The 12,500-nt window shown below is 19.2% G+C and overlaps 3 protein-coding genes across 3 annotated transcripts in view; 1 reads left to right on the forward strand and 2 right to left on the reverse strand.

The window, feature by feature from the left end:
- Positions 1 to 145: 145 nt before the first annotated feature.
- Positions 146 to 3,490, reverse strand: PADL01_1105800 (conserved Plasmodium protein, unknown function; the record flags this gene model as incomplete). Its single annotated transcript, XM_028682512.1, has 1 exon — positions 146 to 3,490. One exon carries the CDS (start codon positions 3,488 to 3,490, stop codon positions 146 to 148), a length of 3,345 nt encoding a protein of 1,114 aa, XP_028538783.1.
- Positions 3,491 to 5,156: 1,666 nt separating this feature from the next.
- On the forward strand, positions 5,157 to 7,220 carry PADL01_1105900 (pescadillo homolog; the record flags this gene model as incomplete). Its single annotated transcript, XM_028682513.1, has 1 exon — positions 5,157 to 7,220. The coding sequence occupies one exon, from the start codon at positions 5,157 to 5,159 to the stop codon at positions 7,218 to 7,220; it is 2,064 nt and encodes a 687-aa protein (XP_028538784.1).
- Positions 7,221 to 8,440: 1,220 nt separating this feature from the next.
- The window catches only part of PADL01_1106000 (transcription factor with AP2 domain(s)), a gene marked incomplete at both ends in the record, with an annotated part of 5,568 nt that continues 1,508 nt past the window's right edge, over positions 8,441 to 12,500 (reverse strand). The window contains 2 exons of the mRNA XM_028682515.1: positions 8,441 to 10,885; positions 11,060 to 12,500. The exon at positions 11,060 to 12,500 is cut by the window's right edge and continues 1,508 nt beyond it. Coding sequence (XP_028538785.1) covers positions 8,441 to 10,885; positions 11,060 to 12,500 — 3,886 coding nt within the window. The remainder of the gene's footprint in view (positions 10,886 to 11,059) is intronic.

The raw sequence follows: 12,500 nt of genomic DNA on the forward strand, positions 1-12,500 counted from the left end.
TATTAAAACTAAAGATGAGGAAAATATTAAAACATTTTATAAGATCAAAAAGAAAACACTAATAAAATATACAAAATTTTATATATATATATTATATATATGTATATATTTATTTTGTTCTATACGTTTGATTTAAGAGTTGTAACTAATGAACTATCCATTCTTGCATATACCCAATAAATTTAATATAATTATCATCTTTTGTTGTTTCAATTTGTTGTAATATCTTTTTAATATTTGCAATTTTTTTTTTATATGTTGCACATTTTTTTTTGATTTCTATATATTTTTTCTGATCAGTATTTTTTAATGTATTATTGTTTAATTGATATTTTAGTGCATTTTGAAATTTCAATAATTCTTGAAATCTATGTTTTTTTTCAAATGATAATATGTGATATATAGCTTGATAAATATTATAATCTTCATTTAGGTTATCTAGATTATTTTTTTCTTGTTGTATATCTTTTAATAGATGATCATGTAATTGAATGATTTCATTATATGTATTTATTAAATTTTGTTTTTTATTTTTAAGTGATTTAACACTTTTTTTTATTAAACCAATTTGATGTTGTATTTTAAAAGAAATATTTTTCCCCATTTCAAAATTTTTTTGACAATATTCTTTTTTATTATCTAAATCATTTCTTTTATTCAAAGCTATTTTAATATTAGACAGAATAATATTCTGTTGTTTTTTAATATTATCAATAATATTATTTTTATTTGTAATATCTTTTTTTAATTGGATAATATCTTTATTTTCTATATATTCTTTAACAACTTGTTGTAATTTTTTTTTATCTACAATTTCTTGTTCTAATGAAAGTATTTGATTTTCACAATTTAATATATTTTGTTGATAATTTTCTTTTTCTTTTTTTAGATGATTTATTTGTGATGTTAAATATTCTTTTTTATTTTTATGTTCTTCATTTTTATTATTAATATTTTCTTTCCATATAAGTATATCATTTTCAATATATTCTATTTTATCTATGGTTTCTTTATTTTTTAAAGCGAATTTTTCTAGATGTAATCTGATATATGTGATATTTTTATTGACCTTTTTAATAAATGCAAAAATATTTTTATAATTTTCTTCAAGTTCTATTTTTTTTTGATCTAATATTAGACACAGATCTTTGCATTTACATATTTCTTCATTCATTTTATTATTTTCATTTTGTATATCTATTAATTCAGATTGTTTTATGAACCATTCTTTTTCTAACAATCGACTACTTTTTTTTATATCTACATTTTGTTTATTGAGCTTTTGAATTTTCATTTCCAGAGTGGCAGGTAAAACAAACGAAGAAGAATCATTATTATTTATATTGTTGTTATTATTATTGTTATTTATATTATTTATATTATTTATATTATTTATATTATTTATATTATTATTGTTTATATTATCATATTGCTCGTCAACGATTTTTTTTCTTTTTTTTTTATCATATTGTTCATTCAATCTATCCACTTCATTTTGTTTACTTTCAATAAGATAATGATTTTTTTTGATTGTTTGATTATATTTTTCTAATATTTCATTTTTTTCTTGATATTCTTGATTAAGTTTATTTGCCTTTTTTTTCATATTTTCCATTTTAGTTTTTTGTAGCATATGTTGTATTTTGATTCTAATAATATGATTTTTATAATTTTCAATATCATTTTCTTTTTTTGTAATATTTTGATTAAGAGACTCAACATCATTTTTTAATTTCGATGAGAAATGAACTATATTAATTTCTTGAGTATACATATTTATAATTTTTTCGATATTTTTATTTATATTATCTTTGACCATCTTTATATTATTTTGTTTGTCTTTTATATTTTTAGATAAGATTTGTATATCATTTTTAAGTGATAATAATAAATCTTTTTCATTATTAATTTTATTTTTCATTTCTTGATTTTCTTTTAATATATTAATATATTTATTATGTATATCATTTTTTTTGTTCTCTAATTTAGACATATCATTTTTTAATATATTTAATTCATGTAATAATTTATCTTTAGATTCTAATTCATAATTATATTCTTTACATAAATTTTCATATTTCTTTTCATTTTCTAGAATATTAACTTTTAAAATATCTAATTGGTTATTCATTTTAATTATAGCTTCATCTCTTTTTTTTATTTGATATAATGAATCATTAAACTTATTCATAATTTTCTTTTTCTCATCTTTAAAAAGTAATAAATTTTTTTTCTCTTCTTGTATTAGTTGCTTCTTATTTTGTATTTCTCTTTCTTCATTAATAATCATATCTTTTTTCATATTTATATCATTTAATAATTTATTAATCTGATAATTCATTTTATTAAGTAAATTGTCTTTCTTATTTATTTTATTCTGTGATATATCATCTTTTTGTTTATTATTAATTTTAGAAGAAATAATATTTTGTCCTACCTTTGTATTTCCTAAGATATACTCTGAATATTTTTTTATATTATTTAATTCTAACAATTTATTATTATATTTATTATATATATCACCAAAATTATGTATCTCTTTTTTTAAACTACAAATATCATAATTATATAAATCATTTAATTCTATATTTTCATTATTATATTTATTTTGTTCTTCATAAATATATTCTATCGACACATCTAATTCTTTTTCTTTTTTTTTTAAAACATCATTTTCTTTATTTAATCTGTATAACTCTAAACCGATATCTTTCACCTTTTCTTGTAAACTGTTTTTTTCATGTTCTTTATTTCTTAATTTCTCGATTAAAATTTGATTCTTTTTTTTTAGTTGATCAACAAATATATCTTTAAGATTATTTATCTTGTCACTATTATTATTATTATTATTATTATTATTATTATTATTAATATTATTTATACTATTATTTTCTGTTTTATATTCTTTGTAAGATGATTTATTATTATATTCATCTATTCTTTTCATATCCGGTTTATTATTATTTTTCAATTTCTTCTTACTTGTTAATACATTATCCTTTCTAGGATCATCAATTGATTCTTTATTTTTATTTATATTTTCATTGTTATTATCATCATACTCATATATATTTTTTTTACTTTCAATATTATTTGTTATATTAAATGATGATGGTTCTATATAATTTGTCTTTGAATAATCATCATCTGATCTATTATATAATATATCATCTTCTTTTTTTGTAAATTCCTCTATATCGACAATTTTATTTGTATTTATATCTATTATTTTATTGGAATGATTCATATTAATATCAACTACAACATTATCATTTATATTATTAGTTAGTTTTTCTTTCTTACTTATATTAATAACATTTATATTAGACGTATTAATTTTATTATTTTTCTTTTTCTTTTTTTTCAACTTTTTTTTATTAACCTTATTATTATTTTCATCTTCTATATTACAATCTAATGAACTGATCAGAACTGAATCCCCTCGAATTATTTCATCATTATTATTATTATTATTATTATGAGTGATCATATTTATAACGTCTTACAAAAAAAAAAAATAATAATAATAAAATATATACACAAAATATTTTTTTATATAATTATTTGATGTTCATTATAGGATGTGTTATATAATAAATATCATTTATAATTCAAAAAATCATATGTTATAATAACATAATAAATGAATGTTATGCTTATTTTTTTTTTTTTTACATTTTAAATAGAGAATATAAAAATTATTAACATAATATATAATATATATATTATATATATATATTATATAAATATTTATTTTTTGTATTTTTTTTTTTTTTTTTTAAGGAACCCATAAGATAAAATAAATTACACCTAAATTTCGAGAGCATAAGAAAATATAAAAATAATTGCGCTTATAAGTTTTTAGACAGGCGACAGAAAAAAAAAAAAAAAAAAATTCACATATATATATATATATATTTAAGGATATACTTCATAGGAACAATGCATATTTTTATTGTTCTAAATATGAAAAAAAATATATATTTATATATATATATTTATATATTAGATTCTTTTATCTTTCGAAAAAAATAAATGAAGAAAAAAGGAGGATAAGAAAAAATAAACCCTGGACCTTACTTATGAACTTATTATAATATATATATATATTTATATTTATATATATCCATTTTTTTATTATTCTTTAAAAATATATAATTTTAAAATATAGAAACGTAAAACATATCATTGAATATTAATTTATTTTATTTTATTTTATTTTATTTTATTTTATTTTATTTTATTTTATTTTTATTTCACTTTTGCCGTACCACAAAAGCATCTACATAAATATATCATATTATATATATAATATATATATATATTTCTTAATTTTTTTATTTTTTATTTCTTTAATTTCATTATATATGGGTTAACACAAAAATATTTACAATTACATAATATTCTTTATATTTATAAAAAAAATAAAATTAAAAATAAATATTTAGCTATAATTTTGCTGTAATTAAAAAAAAGAAGAAAATAATATATAAAATATATACATATATAAATATATATATATTATGAGAAATAATTTATATGGGATAAATGAAATAAATAAATATTATATATATATATATATATCATATATATATATAATATTTTTATTATATTTATTTGCTATATATAATATTATGTTTCTCTACATATAAATATTTATATATAACAATATTACTATGAAGTAATATATATAACATATTATATATATATAATTTTTATGTTATCAAAAAAATCAGTGGTTTTTTTAATTTTTTTTTTTTTTTCTTCAAATAAATAAATATAATTATATTATACAATATATTACATATTTAGCTATATAATATTATGAAAATATTTTATTTCTTTGTGAATTAGAATAATAAAAAATATTTTAAAAATAAATTTAAATATATATATATATATATATATATGACATTTTTTATATGAACAAAATTTATATAATTTGTTTGATAATATATTGAATATGATTTCATATAAATAATTACAGTCCAGTATGATATATAATATTATACTTTTTATTCTATAAGAATTAAAATATATTATATTATATATATTTTATATTTTATATTTTATATATTATATAATATATATTTTATATTTTATATTTTATATATATATTATATTTTATATTTTTCCATTTATAATAATTTCTTATAATGCATATACACAAATTGAAAAAAAAGATTAAAAAGAAGAAGGAAGGGAAGTACCTTACTAAAAAAAACATTCAGAAGAAATTATTTTTGAGTGAAGAAGAATTTCGTAAGCTTTGTATTTTTAAAGGAATATATCCAAAAGATTTTAAAGAAATTCCATTAAAATATCGAAAGAAATTTTATAAGCATAAAGTGTTTTATACCAAAAATGATTTTTTAAAAATATCACATGAAAAAATAATTAATGATTTTAGACAAATAAAAATATATTTAAAGAAATATAAAAAATATAAATTAACATTAGAAGATTTTACTCGTTGTAAAAATATTATAGCAAATTTCCCTGTATATAAATTAGAACATATAATTAAAGAAAGATATCCTATATTATCTTATGCAATCGAACATTTAGATGATGCCTTAAGTTGTATTATTGCTTATTCTCAATTACCTACTAATCATAAATATGGAATTCAAAATAATATGGTTAAAACATGTGAACTATTAAAAGATCATTTCCATTATTATGTATATAAAACAAATAAAATTAAAAAAGCATTTATAACTGTTAAAGGATATTATTTACAAGCAGAAATTTTAAAAAAAAAAGTTACATGGATTATACCTCATATATTCACACCTTATATTGATACATCAATTGATTTTAAATTAATATCTGATTTTATTGAATATTATATAGCACTCTTGAAATTTGTATTATTCAAATTATATAAGTTAGATAATATGTTCTATCCACCGCAACAAGATGAACAACTCAAAAATGAAAAGCTTACTCATCTTTCTTATGACAAAGATTATACTACAAATAAGAATAATTTAAATATCAATATGGATGAACAAACACAAAACATAAGTAATCAAAATAAAGATGAACATCTTTCCAAGTGTCAGGAAGACAAATCAAAAAAAAAAAATAATAATAACAAATCTGATAATAATCTATATGAAGGTACTACCAAGAGAAATAATAATAATCATCATCATATGGGCATGGAAAATAATTTGGATCTAAATAAAAATAAAGAAAAAAATAAAAATTGTACTAATCATATAATTGATAAAAGGGATCAGGAAGATGATCATCATCAAGAAAGTGATCATCATCAAGAAAGTGATCATCATCAAGAAAGTGATCATCATCAAGAATCTGATCATCATCAAGAAGCTGATCATCATCAAAAAGGCGATCATCATCAAGAAGTTGATCATCATCAAGAAGGTGATCATCATACTGATATATCTGAACATAACAAATTAAAAGAATTATTTAAAAACTACATATTTTATATTCACAATGATATGCCTTTCGATGTACTATCTATTATTATTTTATCATGTGGAGGGAAAATATCTTGGAAATCAAGTATATGCCCAATACCTTATGATGATACTAATATTACTCATGAGATATATGAAAAAGATAAAAATAATATTCATTTGAGTAATTCTGAAAATGAATATAAAAGAATCCACATACAACCACAATATATATTTGATTGCTTAAATGAAAAAAAGATTTTATCATGTTCAGATTATCTAACAGATAAAGAAAATTTACCTGTGCATTTGTCACCATTCATTGAAGATGATAATTTTAAAAATCTAGTTAAAAAAGAAGAATATACCATAAATAAAATACTCAATCAAAAAATTAAAGAAGAACAATATAATAAAGATCTATCAAATCAAAACAATATTTTTAAAACACAAAATTATAACGAAGAAGAAGATGATCGTGAAACAGCTAATCTTATTCTAAACAATAAAAGACAAGCAGCTTTAAATAATCAACTAGAAATAGAAAATGAACATATTCATCAAGAAAAACAATATAATCATAATATAAACAATACACAAAATAAAACAAATCAAATTATAAAAATACAAAATTTAAAAACACAACAAGAAGAAATACAAAGACATAAAATAGTACTTAGCAAAAAGAAAAGAAAGTTATATGCACGTATGGATATGGCACAGAAAAAACAACAAGCAACCATAGACAAATTTATGAAGAAAATAAATAAAAATAAAAATAAATAAATATAAACATATATTATATATATATATATATATATATATATATATATATATATATTTATTTATTTATTTATTCATTTACGTGTTATCATTTTTTTATTATTTTATTTATTTTTTTTTTATATCATTTATCAACTCTCTCTTTACTTTTTTTAAAGAAATAATTTATTTTAAATTATGTTATTTAACGTTGTGAACATTCAAATTAAGTTTAAAGAATAAAAAATACACGTCTCTTATATATAAATAATGAAAAAAAATATGAAAAAAAAAAAAGAAAAAGAAAAAAAAAAAAAAAAAGAAAAAAGAAAAAGAAAAAGAAAAAGAAAAAATATGAAAAAAAAGAAGAAAAAAAAATAATAATAAAAAAAAAAAAAAAAAAAAAAAAAAAGAAAAACTCACAAAAATATATCATACAACATACATAAAGATATATATATATATAATTATTATGTACATATATATATTATTTATGTATATCTATATATGATTATAAAAATATATAAATTTTTATTGAATTCTTAACGGAAATAAGGCTCACTAGAATATTAAAATAAAAATATATGAAGCATGAAAATTATTTATTCTATTAAATATATAAAATATATGAAATATATTTGTATATATATGTATGTATTTATTTGTTTAATTTTACATTATAATTTCATTTTATTTCATTTCATTTTATTTTATTTTTTTTTTCTTTTTTTTTTTTTTTTTATTTACTACTTGAAACAAAATTATAAAACGGTAATAATAATTAATATATAAATATATTATATATAAAGACATAAATAAGATTTAAAAAAATATATATGAATAATAAAATATGTGCTAAAATATAAAAGAACATAACTTAGATATTCTACTATTATATATATATATATATATATATATATATATATGTGTGTGTGTATTTTTTTTTTTTTTTTTTTTTTCTTTTTTAAAATATAAAATATATATGCATATAAAGTTACACACCTAACCAAATTTTACTGGTGGTGTGCAAAAAATAGGATTAAAATAAAATATGTGATGATGACTATGCTTTGTGTCTTCATATATGGAAATATGTATATATGTATGTATGTATTGATTTGATTTATTCTGAACTTCTTTGAACCCAGAAAAATATATACAAATATATAAATATATATATATATATTTATATATATTTCATTTCATTTCATTTCATTTTATATTATATTATATTCCCATTTTTTTTATGAAGATATCTTTTGATCATCCGCTACTGCATCTAAGAAGTTACTCACAGTGTGAGAATCTATTGATGGGAAATGTAAATTTCTTATGTACTTATTTGATATTCCTAATGTGTTAGATAAAATTCTTGAAGCATTTATAGATGATTGCTTGTTACTATCCATGACATTATTATATGCGTTAATAGCTGCTTGTCCTAATGAATTTGAAGAAAAATGATTATTATTATTATTACTATTATTACTATTATTATTATTATTGTTGTTGTTCATGTGACCCTTCTTTGAATTTACTTTTTCACCTGCTAAACTTGAACGTAATAAATCTACTGTATTAAATGTATCTATGTTATCATTTTTAGGACGTTCAATAAAAAAATTCATATTATCTTCTACTTTAATATAATCATGATTAGATGATATATTATTCAATTTGTTTAATTTCTTTTTGTTTGTACCTGTCAAATGATGATCCAATAAATCATTTGATAAATCCAACATTCCTGAGAGAACACTATTGTTATTATTGTTATTATTGTTGTTGGTATTTTTATTTAGGTGATTCATTTTATTGTTATTCATATAACAATTATCATCTTCATCTTCATCATCATTTGAATATAATAAACCATCATCTTTCAATTTATTATCTTTTGCATATGTTATAGATCCATCACTACTATTTGAATTCCCTTTAGATATATTTTTTGTACTATGATGATGATGGTGATGATGATTATTTTTAATTAAATTACTACTACTAGACGTTGTTGCAACTACACTATTTGCTTTTTTCTTTCCTTTCTTTCCATCAGAATTCTTCAAATCAGTATGATGCTTATACTCCTTCTCCCACTCAGTTCTTTTCAATATAGATAATTTTCTTGCTTCATTATATCCATATTTACTAACACTAAAACTTGTAAACAATCTTTTATTGTTAGCTATTTGGAAGTATGCATTCCACTTACCAACTCCTCTAGGAGACTTAGAAAAGTATACTCCTTTGACTTTATCGTCATTTGGATTTACTCCTGCAGGCATTTCATATTTTAATTTACCACCTGCATAATTATTGCTTGATCCATTATTATTGTTGTTACTACTACTTGTAGTATTGGTGTTATTTGTACTATTTGTATTATTTTTAATATTCTTCGTATTCTTATTATTACCACCACTACTATTATTATTATTATTATTATTATTATTATTATTACCACTACTATTAGTATTATTATTATTATGGGGAGATAAATTCTTACTATTCATATCACCCTTTTTATAACCCATTAAACCATCTGCCATCATCTTATTGTTGCTAAGATTCTTTCCTCCAAGTATACTATTATTTATTATCAAATCATTATTACCATCATGATTATTTAAAGACAATTCAGAATCATTCATACTAACTTTAGAATTATAGTCCGTATTATAATCATAACTATTTTTCTTATTCATATTGTTATTATTATTATTAACATGGTGATAACCATTATTGTGTAATCCATTACTATTGTTATGATTACTATTATTTATACTACTATTATTACTACCTATATGATTCATCATCATATTATTATTATTATTACTTCCTAAATGTAAAGAATTCTCCATTATATTATTCGCATTATTTGTACTTAATATAAAATCATATAAAGTACTAGGATTTATATGATCAAATGAATTCTTATATGTATTTCCACCCATACCTTTTTTATTTAAACTTTCTTGAGATAAATTCAATATATCCTTAAAATTCTTTATGTTATTTAATATATTATTCTTATTAGATGCATAAGCCTTTCTTGTAGTCATATGACCAGATACACCATTATTCTCATCCATATATATATCATTCGCATCTTTCTTTCTATACTCATTATGACTTATAACTCCAGACGCTACAAGACTGCTACTACTACTACTACCATTCATATTATGTAATCCATTATGTGTACCATTTATATTGTTACCTTTCTTATTTTCTAGTAAATTCATTTTTAATTTCTTTAAAACATTTGTATTGTATAATAAATAATTTAAATCAGAAAGGGAATTATTATTCATATTATTACTATTATTATTGTTACTATTGTTACTATTATTATTATTATTGTTATTATTATTACTATTATTATTATTATTGTTGGTTAATATGTAATTATCATAATATTTTCTCTTCCTCATCATATTTTGTATACTACTTGATAAGTAATTCATATTATTTTCATTACCATTCAACAATAATCCCTGTTCTCTATCATACTTAGTATATCCCTCTCTATCTTCATAATTATCATCATCATTCAACTTATAATCTTGCAAAAATTTATTTATATCGTTAGTACTAGAGCATTCCATCTTCATCTTATTATCATAATAATTCTTGGCATCCTTCGATTCTCCATCAAGTTGCAACATCTCAGAAATGTTCTTATCCTAACATAAAAATGAAATAAATATATACATATAAATGTATAGACATATACATATAAATATATACACATATACATATAAATGTGTAAACATATACATATAAATGTGTAAACATATACATATAAATATATACACATATACATATAAATATATACACATTTATGTGCCAATCTTTACCTCTAAGAGAGAACCGCCATTTAATTGAGAACATAGATACTTAATTATATTCATATCACCCATGTTTCCATCTAAATCCTTTAGTTTCATTTTATCATTTTTTGCACATGTATTTGCATATTCAGACATAAGCATTTTTAATTGTAAATAAGTATTCAAATTAGAATTGCTAATATTATCCTGAACACTAGAATGGCTACAGGTACTATACATATTATCACTATCCTTAGAATTTAGTTTGCTCAAGTTTTTATATTTTTCTACTACCTTTTCTGCTTCTTGAATATAGTTATTATTAAAATCGGCATATGAGCTGTAGTCTATACTTACATTTAATTTATTCAAAATATTTTCATCAGAATAATTACAACTTTTTTTATGGCAGGCACCTGAAGAGACTCCAGAATAATTATTATTTGCACCACCACTACTATTATTATTATTATTATTATTGTTACTATTATTATTTAATAATGTTGTTGCATTTGCATTTCCATTATTATTTAATGAAATACCATTTTTATTACCATTCAAACAGTTAAAAGGAAATATATTAGAATAATTTACATTAGATGTATTATTACCACAGCTTCCATAATTATTATCATGGTTAATACCACAAGTATGATTATTTTGAGAACTAGATAAATTACATGAATTTCTATTGTTTCCACAAGAATTATTATGTTGATAATCTTTTCCTTTTTTTAAATCATAATAACCATTAAAAGCATTATTACATGTACTACTATTATGTTTTCCATTCATGTTATATAATAAATTATGTGCACTTAATTTGTTATTATCTCCATGTTGATGATACTGTGATTCTCCATCTGAACATGACATACTATTATTATTATTATTATTATTATTGTTGTTGTTGTTATTATGACTACTACTGCTACTATTACTACTACTATTATTATTACTACTACTACCACTATTATTATTATTATTATTATTATTATTATTATTATTTGTGTTGCTGTTTCCATGACTGTTCATTATGTATGGATTTCTCATATTCAATTGAAATATATCTTCAACAATCTCCTTTGTCAAATTCTTTTCTATATCTTCTAATATCTTCTTATTTAATTCATCCTTATCATTCATATCCTTATCATCTACACAATCTTCCTTCTCTTTAGACATTTTAAATTTCTTAATAATCTCTAACTCTTCTATACATTCCATTATAGAATCCAAAAAAACACTCTTCACGGAACATATCTTAATGTTAGAAAAACAACACAAATAATTATCTAACGTATTAGAGTTTACATTATTTAATAAGTTTACATAATGCGATTCAAAGGTTCTATCGGTTGAACCCCATAATGGTGTTAATCGTTTCAAAATTCTTAAATAATCTACACAAAGAACTTTTAACTTTTTTAAATTCTCAAAAGAATCATTACTATTTTTGGTTACATGA

This window comes from Plasmodium sp. gorilla clade G2 (genome assembly GCF_900097015.1).
Source record: "Plasmodium sp. gorilla clade G2 genome assembly, chromosome: 11".
Taxonomy (NCBI): Eukaryota; Apicomplexa; class Aconoidasida; order Haemosporida; family Plasmodiidae; genus Plasmodium; species Plasmodium adleri (nom. inval.).